This window comes from Gymnoscopelus microlampas (genome assembly GCF_963454915.1).
Source record: "Gymnoscopelus microlampas genome assembly, chromosome: 2".
Lineage (NCBI taxonomy): Eukaryota > Metazoa > Chordata > Actinopteri > Myctophiformes > Myctophidae > Gymnoscopelus > Gymnoscopelus microlampas.
In genome coordinates, this window is record NC_139939.1 from 46,289,773 (window position 1) to 46,305,529 (window position 15,757).

The 15,757-nt window shown below is 43.3% G+C and overlaps 1 protein-coding gene across 1 annotated transcript in view; it reads left to right on the forward strand.

Annotated features, from left to right (window-relative positions):
• The window catches only part of LOC311065554 (general transcription factor 3C polypeptide 1-like), a 29,878-nt gene extending 18,773 nt beyond the window's left edge, over positions 1 to 11,105 (forward strand). Inside the window, exons 26-40 of the mRNA XM_084085948.1 lie at positions 250 to 358; positions 1,538 to 1,680; positions 1,950 to 2,092; positions 3,023 to 3,107; positions 4,095 to 4,207; positions 4,393 to 4,452; positions 4,622 to 4,715; positions 5,346 to 5,518; positions 6,142 to 7,125; positions 7,303 to 7,442; positions 8,847 to 8,951; positions 9,038 to 9,330; positions 9,425 to 9,945; positions 10,051 to 10,237; positions 10,515 to 11,105. Of these exons, the coding sequence (XP_083942074.1) occupies positions 250 to 358; positions 1,538 to 1,680; positions 1,950 to 2,092; positions 3,023 to 3,107; positions 4,095 to 4,207; positions 4,393 to 4,452; positions 4,622 to 4,715; positions 5,346 to 5,518; positions 6,142 to 7,125; positions 7,303 to 7,442; positions 8,847 to 8,951; positions 9,038 to 9,330; positions 9,425 to 9,945; positions 10,051 to 10,237; positions 10,515 to 10,730 (3,366 nt within the window). The 3' untranslated portion in view covers positions 10,731 to 11,105. The remainder of the gene's footprint in view (positions 1 to 249; positions 359 to 1,537; positions 1,681 to 1,949; positions 2,093 to 3,022; positions 3,108 to 4,094; positions 4,208 to 4,392; positions 4,453 to 4,621; positions 4,716 to 5,345; positions 5,519 to 6,141; positions 7,126 to 7,302; positions 7,443 to 8,846; positions 8,952 to 9,037; positions 9,331 to 9,424; positions 9,946 to 10,050; positions 10,238 to 10,514) is intronic.
• The last annotated feature ends 4,652 nt before the right edge of the window (positions 11,106 to 15,757 follow it).

Below are 15,757 nucleotides of genomic sequence, written 5' to 3' on the forward strand. Positions count from 1 at the left end.
ATTCAGGGATAGGTTGCAACTGAACAAAATAACATCATTAGATCATATATGTTAAATGCTCCTCCTACGACACATATTGTTATACACAAACAAACTAGAAGTAAAACATCATTCTGCTCTTGCGTCTGCCCAAGCACTTCAATATAGTATGTAGTGCATGTGTGTAGTAGGTAGTTGTGCAGTTGCGGGCAAAGACTATGCAATAGAACAAAATGCACTGGTGTGATCTTGTATTCATATCCCCACCAGGTGGCTGAGGAGCCTGCCAGCAGGAACCAGCAGGTGGCTGGAGGCAGGAGACGGAAGAGGAAAAGACCCAGGAAGGAAGTTGTCAAACCCCCACGCAAGAAGAGAAAGGGTAGGATGGTTTGCAGTTAGTTAGATCAGCGCTTTGCTCACAGACACTTGGACGTGATACCTGGAGAAGATGGCTGTCGAAGAGCGACCAGATGGTCGCTCTTCTTCCTAAAGGTGGCTGCAAGCAACCATTTTAGGTGATTACCCTTTCACCTTTTTAGGAGGAAACGTTTTCACCTAAGGTGATTATGATACTAGGCGCTCATAGTCCAGTGATGTCGTTCAGTAAAAACAGAGAAATGTGCTGAGGTGAGCGGTGAGTCGCTTATCACCGCGGCTCAGTGACATCATGTTGTAGTTTTCAAACCACTGTGGTGAGAGGGTGATCACCGAAAATGGTAGCATGCACCCCCCTTAAGTCACTGCTACCCTAAGTATACTGCAGTGATTCTCAACCTTTTTAATTTCAAGATTGCACTACAGATGTGCTCGCTACCATTTGTACACTCTCAGAGTTACAGACTGATAAGGGTCCATTTGGTTCCTAAACAATGAATAATTTAACTGGGGAGTGAGGAACCCTTGGAACTCCCTCAAAAAACCCATGGGGATACTTGGACGCCACAATTAGAACCATTGCCATAAGGTACTAATGCAGTGAATGAGAATCGACTGTTATTGAATATTTTGGTTGACACATATGAAAAATTACTGTGTGACTGTACTTAGTGACTGTGTATACATCCTGTGTGAGTGAGTGTGTCTGTTCCTGACAGAGGCCACAATGTGGGGCACGTGTTTTGAAATGTCTTGAAAATCTAAAGACACGTCATGTTTTCAGAAAAAAGATTTCAGCATTCGGTGTGGCCGTGAAACAAAGCATAAATTAGATTTAAGGGTAGATCGTTGTGGTTAGAGTAAGGGCCTATGGAATGATTCCAAGTGTATGCACTGTCCCCAAAAGGTAGCTGAATCCAACACGCATGTCCAAATTACTGTCTGCTAAATACTGCTGATAATGTTTGGAGGGGGACTCTTTCTCAATACATGTACATTTACTTGGCAGTAAATACAGTTAAAGCTGCACTCGGTATCTTTCATGTCCCACCCGAGATTCGAACCTGGGGCTCCGGCACAAGTGCTAACATTTTTACCACTGAGCTAATGGAACAAATACAATCGCTGCAGTTGTGTTAGTCATATTGTAGTGTAGCTTCATCTTTACGTAACTTAATTGCAGAGCCTAAGACGCGCAGCCCCGCCCATGATGAGACAGACCATCGGGCTTTGAAGAAAATGACTCGACAGCGTGTCATATGGACCATACAGGAGGACTCTCTGATGATGCTCTGTAGTGTGGCGTCACATCTGCTCAACGGCATGGTACGCACGCACGCACACACACACACACACACACACACACACACACACACACTATCGCTCTGTCATTTGTTTTGTCTCACTCTGTCACACAAATGTTTACTGATGAAAACATCAGAGCATATTTATTTTTGGTCAACTTGTCATTGAATAATAATCTTCCACTGTATTCAATTACCTATCTTTCAGTCCATTTAGACTTGCCTAGCCCCAAACATGCATTATTTTGTCATGCAGTTATACAGTATAAAGTTGATGTTGGTGTGTTGTAGATGAAAAGACCGTTTGTTCCCTACTGTGTGGTGAGGGACTTGCTGCACACCGAGTTTGAGTCGGCTCAAGATAAAACATCTGTGGCCGTCGGACGACGCACGCGAGCCATCCTCAAGAATTCTCAGACACTGCTGAACTACAGGTTGGTAACACGCGTGGCTATTTCATGACATTTCTGAGCACAGCGTATTTAGCTCCGGTCTACATTACAGACCTTTTAATTCTCTATAACCCAAACAGTAGCCCTTTGTCCCATTGTCTAGACCAGGGGTTGTGTCAAACTCATTTTAGGTTGCAGGCTGAATTGATCAAAACACAACTTCATGGCTATTGTAGGTTACTTTTCGTCTGTGAAAATATTAAAAGTATTAACAAAAGCTTTGTGACTTAACACATTGGCTGCCATCTTTTTTTTTTTTCCTACAGCAGACTGCCAGACTTTTTCAATGAGAAAAAAAAAGTACTTAGGAGCCGAGATACAGAATTTTTAAGTTTAAGTTACAAGGAAGTGTCTGGGAGTCAAAATCTTCGGAAAATCATATCTCCTTGGTCTTTGGGTCAAATAAAAAATAAAAAAAACCTTTTATTTTGAAATGTTTGTTTGTTTGAAAGAACGCAGATCTGCGTCCTTGGCAGCGTGCGGGCTTTTGCGCAAATGAACGCAGATCTGCCTCCATGGCAGCCAATGTGTTAATAATAATTACATTGGATCCATTGGAACAGAGATTCTTTTTTTCCATTTCCTGAAGAGTAACGCTTCTGGACATACAAGGTTTCCACCCGACATCAACAATATAATATGTACAATTAATAATTTGTATATTCATTAATTAAGAAGATTATTATTAATATTGCTGTATTGGTGGCACAGTGGCTCATTAGTTGGTTAGTGCTGTTGTCCAACAATGAAGAGGTGCTGGATTTATTCTTTTGTTTATTCTTGATTGGGGCCTTTTTGTGCTTGCATGTTGTCCCAGTGTTCATGTGGGTTTACCTCCCAACACCACAGGACATCCATGTTAGTAAAGCTATGTCCTCCAGCCAGTGCTTTAACCTTAACGTTTGGTTGCAGGATCTGTTTAGCTGAGGTGTACCAGGACAAGCCTCTGCTCCAACTTCTGCAAGGAAAGAAACCCACCAACCCGGATGACCCTCAGGTGTGTGTGGGCACATTATTCTTTTGCTAGAGAGTATGCCCATGTGTCTTTATGTTCTTAATCCATTGCACATTTTTGAAAAAATATATATACATTTTTAACTCAAATCTTTGCTTCTGGGGGTCCCTGGAACAAAATATTTTGAGATGGGGGCCGCGTCCGCAGACAAATGCATATCATTTTGGGTGGTCCTTGACATGAAAAAAGTTTGAGAACCACTGATGAAGAAGACATTTGTAGAATCCCCCAGAAGCAAAGATTTTAGTTACAAATGTTCGATTTTAATAATATATATATTCAAAGATTTGCACACATTTTCAAGATTTTTCAAAAATAGCAGATCTAAAAGCTTGTAGTGCGGCACTCACTACAAGCTTTTAGATCTGCTATTTTTGAACAGCCAAAGTAATCTTAAAACGACACAGATCAGCAGTCTTCCCGGTCTTAATGGGTTAATCACCTGGTCTATAATACTGTGGTTCTCAATCCCAGTCCTGGGGAGCCAGAGGACTGCTGCTTTCCATTTCATTCTAACCATATTTATCAGGGACTATTTTAGACCTGGGACTGATCTTCATGAACTGTTATATAGAACAGAAAACCAGTAATCTACGTATGACCCTAGAACTGAGATCTACCTTCTGTAATTTACACATATTTCTTTTGGCTTTTCTGACGGCATGCAAGTATAATTGTTGCTGTCAGGCAGATACATTATATCTTCTTTTTTTTGTTTTTTTTAATTAAAGCTCTACTTCGTCATACAAGACTATCACGCTTGTAGATCGCGCTTGTAGATCTGTTATCTTATCTTATCGCTATGTTTTAAACCGTTTGAAAGTGAAAATTCGTAAGCCTTTCTGGGTTTTATAAATGTTTAACCAATGAAAAGTATTGACAAGAGCTTGTGACTATTTTGGACATACAAGGTTTACACCCGACAGCGCTGATATTTTTGTCATGTATTTTGTGTCACTGTATTTTCAGGATTGCGCTGCAGCATTCTCTGAGTTCACCAGGCTCCTGAGGCAGAGGTTCAGCTCCGACATGAACTCCTGCAACTTTTCCGTCCCCGATACCAGAGAGGAGCTTTTCTCACGGTAACAATAGGACTGTCAACATCGTGACATTTTACTTGACGATTAATTTGTGCTTTTTTGGCATTTGGAAGTAGGGCATTCATTTATAAAAAAATTGGTTACAAGGTTTCTGCCCGACAGCAACTATATCCTCCACGTATGGATGTACGTGTACGGTGTGAAACGTGGTGTTCTGTTTGTTCCAGGTTTAAGGTTTTTACCATAGATGAAGGAAAAGGGATCTGCTCTGAAGACTCGATCACTTGGTAGGCATTTGATTTTGTCATTTCGCATTTTCACACATTTGGAGATATTTATGTACAAGTTAATTCTCTGTGTGGGTGGGTGCTCAGTTTATTCATTTCCGTGTGTGTGTGTGTGTGTGTGTGTGTGTGTGTGTGCGTGTGCGTGCGTGTGCGTGTGCGTGTGTTGCAGCATAGACGACATTCATGCCATCGTGTTGAATAACCTGATGCAGAGCACGCTGGTGTTGTCTAACTCTCAGATGAAGATATCCAGGTCTTTCCAGGTACAGACAATAACCCACATCACAATCCTCTGTGTTCCTGCAAGCCTGCAGACATTTGTAAAGACAAATATTGTAAATGGTAAATTTATATAGTGCTTTTATCCAAAGTGCTTTGCATAGATTGTGCATTACATTCACCCACACGGCACATATGTGTCGCAAGGCACCAACCTGCTCAGGGAGCAATTAGGGGTTCAGCGTCTTGATCAAGAACACTTCGACACTAACTCTGGGGGAGCCCGGGATCGAACTGGGAACCTCGCGGTTCACAATCCGGCCGCTCTACCGGCCACTCTACCCCTAAGCCACTGCCGCCCCTCTGTACTTTTCACTCCACTTACAATTCTAGGAAAGGAAAAAGTGCAATATGAAATCAAGTGCAGTGAAAATCTGATAATTTCACCATTATTTTTATTTTTAAAATGTCTTTGAAATCTTTGAAGTTTTTAATACTAGTTTTGAGTACTTGAATACTTTGAATAGGTATTTTGTAAAAGCAAGCACTCCAGCACTCAGGTAAAGGTTTTGACAGAGCAACTTCACTTGTAGTTAAGTAATATTTGACCAGTGTGGGGGGTACTCTGTTTACCACTGTCTGCCTGTCTGTCTGTCTGGCTGTCTACCTCCTAGACCTTCCACATCTACAGTAAATACAGTCAGGAGGTGTTGTGCCAAGTGTTCGTCCAGTGCAGAAAGAAGGGTCTGGTTAACCGCCGTCGTATCAGTAAGAATTATGTACCCAAGAAGACCAGAGCCCTGCCCATCCTGCCCATGTCCTTCCAGATGTCTCAGATATACTTCAGGTAAAAACAACACTTTTAGTCTTTTAGCCCACTGGTGAGTCGTGAAGATATTGCAAGTGGGCCTCCAAATAATAACAGATTGGTACTTTTGAGATTTTCCACTCCTTTCCCTCTATTATTGTTACTAGACCATACCCGGTCGGCGCAGCGCATCCGTGGGGGGATATGCGCACATGATCTGGCAACCCGGGAGGCAGTTCGTCCCATAGCTGGGCAGCCCCGTAACCATGGCGACAGTGTTTGACACAAAAACGCTAATAAGAAGCTGAGATTTGATGAAATTGAAAAACGGGCTTCACAGTTGCGTTCAGATGGTAATGGTCAATGGCTGTGTGCAAAATCAGAGCAATTGGTCCAGCCAGTGAGGAGAACCCGGTATCTTCACTCACGTACTCACCACTACTACAGAGGTTACTAGAATTATAGTAGGATAGTAGGATAGTAGGATGTTGATGTTGATGACCTTACCACACTTAGGATGTGCAGTAAAGTGATTACCAGACGGCCTCTCTCTCCACCCACTAAGCTACAGCCACCACAGTAGCCTATTCCCATAGAATATGAAATACGCACCCCAGTCTTGAGGCATTTTTGACCTTTTCTTTTGCGCTCCTTATTTACAGGTATTTTTTGTGGCGTGTCCCTGTCACGTTGTGCACAGATGCCTTCCAGTTCATAAGGACTGTGAATGACACCGGGGCCGGAGACAGGCCTCTCATTGCATTCTACAATGAAACCCAATGGAGGGAAGGCTTGGAAAACAGAGGAACAGAGTCGGGGGAAGGCAGTCTGAAAGAGAAAGACGAGACGGAAGGGAAGAATTGCAGGGAGAAAGAAAACAAGCGCGACGAGGAGAAAGCCATCAGACCAATGCCTGAGCCGTCAGAGGGTCAAATGGAAGAAAATGATGGAACCATGACAGAGAGCAAAGAAGGGGATGGACATCAAATCCAGATTGAGGAGAACCGAGATGAGACGGAGAGAACGAGCAAAACAAAAGAGCCGAGTCAGCGGCTCAGCCTACAGGACTCCATGACAGTTAACCCATCCACTGCAGAGCATGCAGGGAGTCCTGCTAACCTGGAGGAGCAGACTGGATCCGTACCTCCATCGAGCCCTGCGGCCCCAGAGGAACCCCAGCAGACGGGATCCGTACCTCCATCGAGCCCTGCGGCCCAAGAGGAACCCCGGCAGGCTGGATCCGTACCACCATCGAGCCCTGGAGCCCCAGAGGAACCCCAGCAGACTGGATCCGTACCACCATCGAGCCATGCGGCCCCAGAGGAACCCCAGCAGACTGGATCCGTACCATCATCGAGCCCTGCGGCCCCAGAGGAACCCCAGCAGACTGGATCCGTACCACCGTCGAGCCCTGCGGCCCCGGAGGAACCCCAGCAGACTGGATCCGTACCACCGTCGAGCCCTGCGGCCCCGGAGGAACCCCAGGACTTCTCCAGCATGGTTCCGTTCTCTCTAGACTCCCCAGGGGGAGCTTGCGCAGCGTGCCTCAGCCTTATGACTCTGGGACTAGTGTCTGTGCACGTGTCCATACCCAAGCAGGTGGTGGTGGTGGACAGCAACTTGGTGGACAACGAAGTTACCAAGAGGTGAGATTTAGAATTCACACCTTCCTGAACACACATCCATGTGAGCTGACTCACGGGGCACAAATAAACAATAAGTTAATCACTAATCTATACCAAATACTACTATTTACTTTTCTTAATTTAATTATCTAAGCACGTCACGCACACAGATGAGCTGATGAATTGTGTCTTTTCTAGTATGGCAACACTGGATGAAGACGATGATGATAACAATGAAGCGGAAGAGTGTGACGCGAAGAAAAAGATGGAGCTGAAGAGTCATCAGGCCTCACACACCAACTACCTGATAATGCAAGGATTTTGCAGTCCAGGCATAGGTAGTGTTTTTTTATGCCTTTATTTAGTACAGCAGGTAGACAGGAAACGTGGAGAGAGAGAGATAGGGAGTGACACGCTGCAAAGGCCGCCGCGATCGGGACTCGTACCCACGACACACTGTCAGGCTACATTTGTGCCTTTATTCGATAGGACAGTAGGCTGACAGCCAGGAAATTGGGAGAGAGATGGGGAGACCATATCTACTTATTTCTAATAAATGGATGTTGTCTGATGAGATGAAACCACATTGCACTTTACTTAAAGTGCAAACAAAGATGCATTGGTAGCCTACCGGACAGGTTGGACAGGCTTATTGTCAGTATCAGCCGAGAAGGCAGGAGTCTATCACTGTTACAATGTGCTAGACACCTGGGAGATGGATTACTGAGGTGCAGCACCCCACCATCCATCAACTCCCAGTACTTACCGCACAACTAGCCACACCCAAGCCATGCTACTCATACGCTGAGTTGGTGGCACCCAGGATCGAACCCGTGACCTTGTGGTTTAAAGGTGAGAGCTCTACCAACTGAGCCACCCGGACAGTGTGTTGACCACATCATTTCACAAGAACTTTGTTGCATGTTGCAGAAACTACCTAAAAGAAATGAAGATATTCTTCTGCAGAACAAATACTTTAACTGATTAATTCTGCCATTATATTATTTACTTGGGATTTGGAGGCAGCCTCGAGTAAATAAAGACAATTATCACTTCTAAGAAATCTATTCTATATATATATTATCTATTCTAAGAAACCTGTAAATTCCCTATGTCAGTTGCAGGGAAAAACAAACTTTGTCTTTAAAGTAAAGAAGTTGTTGACATTTTTTACTAAAACATTTTTCACCAACTGCCTAAGAAGAATTATTATTATTGCTGTTATTATTATTATTTTCATCATTTAGTGATGTATAGAAATTAAGAAACTTAACATGGTGCATGGCATGCCAGTAGCTGACCAGGTGGAGACGTGTGTTGCTTGTCCATCCTCCTCTCTCTGCCTTCAATTTCCTGTCTCTGTACTATCCTATCTAAAATAAACCAACAAAATGCCTAAAAAGTATTAAACAATTGAATTTAAGGGGCTCCCTGGTAGCTAGTCCAGTTGGTGTGTCATACACAAGTGAGGATCAGTTATGCATTTTCTACAAAATCATCAATTATCAATTAATCAATTTTGTGCTGTTTGACCCTAACCATAGTTAAGGAGTACTGAACCTTTTATTTCTGTCTATCTGTCTACACACACATATACGTATATAGATCGATAGATAGATATATTTCAACATTTTTATTATAGGGGTAAAGAGATGACAAGACAAATTTAAACTCAGGTCCTTGTGAGCAGCATAATGGTCCGTGCACCCCCTAATACCTTTCATTGTTGTTTCCCCTTGTAGCTAAAATACGTAACCTCAGCGTCACTGACAGCATTGTGGTGGAGTCCTGTTTTCTAAGAGTGCAGATGCGCAGCACTCCTGCTCACCAGATATTTAACCTGGAGCGTAAGTATAGACACGGATTTAAGACTTTATATGCAAGTATAAAAAGTTGTATCCTCTGAGAAATAAATACCTCTCGTTCCTTTCAGACTCACCACCTTTGGACTTAACGAAATGTGGTCCATCTCTGCTGCCTTCCATACTCACTCACTCACTCCAACCCACCTCTTTGAGTTCTCCATCCACTGTGAAGGAGTGCGAAGTGCGTTTGATTCAGCAATATGGCTATACCCCTCAGGACCTGGAAGCCTGTGCTGAGATACAGGGGAGCTTAGATGGGGCGGGTGTGATTGGCTTGAGTAAACATGACTTGTACCAGGCACACAAGCACCTGGCAGAAACACAACCTGGTCACACCAGGAACATACAGCAGTACATGCAGGTAAAAACTGCCAACAGAAGTTGCCATGTCCTACAATCGTTTTTTTATTTCTCTGTGTGTCCTGATTGCATTTTTGGTCATTTGATTGGTCCAGGAACTGCAGGAACAAGGTCAGGTGGTGCAAGTTGGTGGTTTTGGGCCACGCTGGGTGCTGATGGGCCATGCCAGCCCGTGGATTCTGACATCAAAATCCAGGCCCCGGTCCCAGTCCCGCAGAACCCAGGAAGGAAAGCGCCCCTGGAGAAGCCAGCACAACATCCCCTTCCTTCGCAAGAGATGCCACGCAGGCTATGACAAGCAAGAGGAGCCACCAGGGAAGAGACTGGCTGTGGATCAAAATGGCAGAGAAGAGTCGGAGGAGCAGGAGAGACGGGAGGAAGGCAAGAAAAGCACAGACATTGCATCGTTGAGCCAAGAAGAGAAGGACGGTGAGTCGCTGCCTGAGGCTGAGGTGGAGCCGGTAGAGGTGCCAGACAACATGAGAGTACTGGAGAGTAATGGAATCCAGGAAACTGAGGTCACACAGGAGCAGGGGGGTGGAAGGATTGGGACCAAGGAGGCTGCAGGTTCACAGTCACCACCACGTTCAACAGCACCAGCCGATAACGACGACGAGTAAGTAGCGGAGAGTCACCTTCAATTAAGCTATAGATCACCAACTCATTATTGTAGCTGTTTACAGATTAGATTTTGATCTTTGTTGTTGCTGTGTCCAAACAGAGATGATGTGAGTTTCATCAGTCGACCATGGCGTTTGGTGGACAGCAGTCTGAACCGGCCGGTGTGTAAAGGCATGCTGGAGGCCATTATGTTCCACATCATGTCCCGGCCTGGACTCACACAACAGTCACTGGTGGAACACTATCAGAATGTACTGCAGCCAACTGCCATATGTGAACTCATACAGGTATTATGCTCTCTCTAGTCTGTCTGTCTGTCTGTCTGTCTGTCTGTCTGTCTTTTTCTTTCTTTCTGTCTTTCTTATTCTCTTGCTTTCTCACACACATAAAAGCGCTTGATATAATTTGTTGCGTACCGAAAATAGAAGATGTGCAATCTCTAGCTTGTAGATCTTCTATTTTAGCATGCGAGTATAAATCTGACTTGAATGTTATAAATCATTTATTAGTTTTTGACAGAGTCAGACCCCCGTCCTTCTCATTCACCCCCTCTCTCCTCCACAGGCACTAATAGAGTTGGGCTGTGTGACGAAGAGAGTCCTGGTCAAACGTCCAAAAACGTCCCTCTTCTCCCGTCCTGCACATCAGACTGTGGGCACAGCAGGCACGAGGACAGAGGAGGCAGATGCGGTGTTTTATGAGCCCACCATCAGCTGCTGTGTGCGGCTCGCTCAGGTGTTTCCCAATGAACCTCACTGGAACTACTTCTCCCAGTCATAACAAATAGCGGAGCGTGTTCTGACCGTTCCTCATTATTACGTTGGTCACACACACGCATAGTTTTAAATTCTATTTTGAAGGCTTGCTAACCTGGCTGTCTGCAACTATAGAGAAGTATTCTGGGCACACTCAGCTGTGACACCGAGACCTGCCAGGTTCAGCAAGGTTTTTATTCAGATCTTTGACAGTTGCAATAAGGTAACCTTCTGGTTTTACAGAATTAAGATGTTTTTTAATTTTTGTTTTTTAACTGGAGTACATTTCTTTCCTTTCATTGTAAACATATTTATTTTGTATTTTAATATTGTTTTGGCTGTGGCTGTTCTTTTTTACAGGTATTTGCTTGGAATTGTAAATAAATGTCCCAGATATTTCCCAGATATACCATTATGCTGTGTGAGGAATTACATGTTATAGGTCAATGGTTCTCAACATTGGATCCGGGGTCCTTGAGGGGCTTCCAGTGCGTCCCCAGCTGAATGATTGATAGTTTATTGCATCGTCCGAGACAATGCACCCGTAACTGCTCCTGACGAGCACGTTGTTGAGTAGTGGCCTCCACCGTCGTGTGTGAATGTGTACTTCATTATATGACTAACAGTGTGTGAATGTGAAATACAATTTAAAGCACTTTGAGTGGTCGGAAATACAAGAAAAGTAATATAGCTGCAAGCAGCGATAATACGGGGCCAGGAGAGAGAAAGAGAAATGATAATTCCTTTAACAGGTCAGTTCATGAAAGTCCTTGCGGTCTTGTTTCCAATGAGGGCCTGTGAGCAATTAGGGGTTAAGAGTCTTGCTCAGGGACAAATTTCATTTCATCGACACATTTGCTGACCTGGCCTGGAATCGTACCGGGGTCAACCAGAGCCTCTGGCTCCCTAGGCGGGCTCACTAACCACTCAGCCATGGCCGACCCTCAGAGAGAGAGAGAGATTGAAGATAGAAACGGAATAGATTGAAGAGACAGAGAGAGAGACATGGAAACGGAATAGATTGAAGATAGAAACGGAATAGATTGAAGAGAGAGAGAGAGCCATGGAAACGGAATAGATTGAGTCATGTTTTTTGCAATTCAACTTAAATGAGTCTGCATCAAGTAAGGCTTGAACCGGCAACCTTGCGATCGTGAGGCACTTTTAGGTAGCTGCAACACTACCTATAGTGCTATAGCTTTGTCCAGGCTGATATTGTCTGTTGAGGATCACAAACTCTTGCCTTCTGTCATGACCCAAGCCCCTGTTTCACTAACACAAAGATCACTCGTTCACAAACCATTTACCAATGAAGAAATTGTACATCTCCTCAGAACCAAAACTAGTGAAAGTAGCCGATCTACAAGCTCACAAACCATTAAAAGTTGTCAGATTGTACATCGGCTATTTTCACAATGAAGTATGTTATACATTGAAAAAACATACTCTCATTGCTATCTGAAAAGTTGTGAGATTGTAGATCAGCTATTTTCACAATGAAGTATGTAAAAAACACTCAATTAAGTATTTCATGTTATCTTTAACAATTGCAAATGTATTCATTGATAGTCATGTTGTGTGAAATGCAACTTAGATGAAGTCTGCACCAAGTGAGGCTTGAACCTGTGACCTTGAGGTTGTGAGACATACACTTAAGCGGGACGCTATTGGACCAACAGACAAACCTCTGAAAAAAGAGATCACACTGATCATACAGTTTCACGCAAATAGCTGGAAAATCCTGGGTTTAAGTGTTTTTCAAACTGCTCAAGATTGCGGACAATCTAAGGGCGGTGCTTACTGGTCAACGTGATAGATGTGTTCCTCATTAGTCAAGGCACATGTGTAAGCAGGTCTAATGGCTGTCGGCCAAACGAGGCATGACTTTTGCCTGTTTAAAGTTTCAATTTTCAAAAAATTGCTATAGCGCCCCCGTTTGACCAATTGGAGTAAGATTGGTTTCAGTGATATTTGGAATGGCCCTTTACATTTCTGCAAAGTTTCAAAGAATGGTAAGTCTGCATGTATGTGTTAGGGGCAGATGAATAATTGTCATAAAACTGCAATATTCATTGGCTCATTAAAGCTTCATTTTTTCACTTATGGAAAATATTTTGCAAACGTTTTTTGGCATAGGTCCAAAGTTCATGTGTAAAACGTTTCGTGCAGATTGCTCAAAAATCCCAGGAGGAGATTTTAACTGTTTTTCATATAATTCAAAATGGTGGGAGATCTAAAGGTCAGAGGTCAAAAGTCAGAGTGTGAAAGTTGTTCAGCATGAGGAGACGCATGTGTGCATCGAAGTTTCATGGCTGTAGGTGAAACAGGGCATGAGTTGTACCTGTTCAAAGTTGCCATTTTTCAATTGAGTGCTATAGCGCCACCTTTTGACGAAAGATTGTGAGAATTATTTCTTGATCGTTTTTCATGACCATCTATCATATGGCCGAGTTTCATAAAAAGCGACTGCACGGTTCAGCCAGAACTGCCAAAAGTGGCAGAAGAAACAGAATAAACAGAATAACAATACGGGTCCATGCTGGAAGCCTGGCCCCGTAATTACATAAATGCAGTCAATTTGCCATTTTAAAGTTAGGCTTTCCCATACAATTAATTAATCAACAATGTGGAATATTGGGGCACCGATGGCCGAGTGGTTAAGGCGCGTCGTCCATATAAAGGCTCTGATGCCGCATGACAGCGGGTCCTGGGTTCGATTCCTGAGCCCGACAGACCTTTGCTGCGTGTCACTCCCCGACTATCTCCCTGTTTCCTGTCAATCTTCACTATCAAAATAATGATAGCCCCAAAAATATCTATAAAAACAATATGGCATGTTAGGACGTTCAATATGCAACACCATCATATGACGGAGCATACATTAGGCATCCAGTAGGCAGTGGATAATCAGCCATCAGATGGTATTAACCCATTAAAACCAGGAAAGCGTCTGTGTCATTTTAGATTTTAGCTATATATATAGCAACATACGTTTTAGGATTTAGAACAGTGGTTTAGAACGGTGGTTCTCAAAAATATCAGTTCTACAACCTCACAGCACGTCATTTAGTGTTGTGCTGCAAGCTTGTACATCTGCAATTTTTTTAACATTTTAGAAAAACCCTGAAAGTGTTTGAAAAATGTTGAATAACATTTTAACACAAATCTTCTCTTCTGGGGGGAGGGGGGTCCCTGGCATAAAACATTTTCAGATGGGGGTCCACGGCCTTTTAAAATATATTTTTGGGGGCTTTTCTGCTTTTATTTATAATACAGTGGAGTTTGACAGGAAACAGGGAGAGAGAGACAGGGAGTGACACGCAGTAAAGGTCGTCAGGATCGGGATTCGAACGCACAACACACATTTGAGCCTATTTGTGGTATGCGCCTGGACCGCTAGGCCAGCGGGCATTTGTAGAATCGGTTTCAGGTCTTAATGGGTTAATGAAGGAAGGTTCAAGGTTCTTCATTGTTACATACATTGTATACAGGTACTGAGTAAAATGTACTTTTGTTTGTATCGGATCTGACACGAATCTTCAGGTCAAGATTAAATGTATCCCCTGAGCAAGCAGGCAGGCTCTATTAGCTCAATGGTAAAAAATGTCAGCACTTTAGCAGGAAACCGGGTTCAAATCCAGGGTAGAAGAGGAAAATTACATTGTGCAGCTCTCAGTGAACGATAATAAACTTGCAGGGAGGGGTGAGGCATACCAGTTCACTGAGAGACCCAAGGAGAAAATGAAAGTTGTCAGCAGCTGGGAAACCCCCCATGTTTCAGGAAGCCACAAATAACCATTCTGTCCACATCTATTTACTACTATAATTAGTAAGAAGTGAGCGAGCCCTGTTTGCGTAGGAACTGCTTAGAACCATGGTTCCCAAACTGGGGGTCGGGATCCCCAAGAGGGTCCCCAAATGATTTTGGGGGGATCCCCAGATGATTAGCGTAATGTGCAACATGTTTTCTCACTCAACAGTTATTGAGTGCATATGGGTATCTGCACATTTATTAAGTGACAATTTAAGGACTTTAAGACTGTTTAATACCTCTAAAATGAAAATAATTAAACTAACAATAAGACCATTACATTACAGTCAAATGTAACCAACACACTATACTATAAAAATTGTCAAACATTGGCCAAATTGTCAAATATTAACTAAGAAAGAGGCAAAAATTGTGAAAAGTGCTGATCTACAAGCTCACAACGCCTCACATTGCGAGGAGTTATGAGCTTGTAGTTATTTTCACAATATTTATCTGTGGAACCGAGTTAAATGAAATCTAATGCCTCAACTCCTATAATTCCAAGTGCTTGTCAGGGTAGGGGGTCTCCAGCTCAAATATGATTGTTTTGGGGGGTCACGGCCTGAAAAGTTTAGGAAGCCTTGGCTTAGAAGATGGGGGTGTGGGGGGGGTATGGTAGCCTGGTAAACCCTCCCTCCGGAAATCTCATTTCCATTTGATTCCAGGAGTGGAATCAAATGGAAATGAGATTTCCGGAGGGAGGGTTTACCAGGCTAGGGGTATGGGGAGCTTTCAGTTTGGAAGGGGTCAAATTCAAGTCCTTGCATCACTGAAATAAAACCACACACATGAGAGAAAGCAATGTGTGATGTGATGTGTTCTGATTCTGAACGTGGTGCTCAGAATGTGAATTCACTTACATGGCACTGAGCAGTAGAAACTTTAATGGTGAGAGATGTTTTGACATGGTGGTTCTTAAGAATCACCAGTAAATGAGGAAGAAAAAATACATCATTTCAATTATAGGCAAGGCTTCTACCATTGCCACAATGGTTTAATTTGAGGTAATACTCTGTGAGGAAGTGAGGAAATGCAATTAGGGATGTTAATGGTTCACCAAGGTTTAAGCGTATAACAGACCTAAAATATATCCCTTGGGAACACCACAGGAAAAAGGGGCCTAATAGGATGATGTCTCCCTGATTACCTCCAAAAAGCTTCGATCAGTGAGGTGCGAGCGAATCCATTCACGTGCCGAATGAACATATAAGATATATGGCAGAAGCTGATCATTTAGGCCT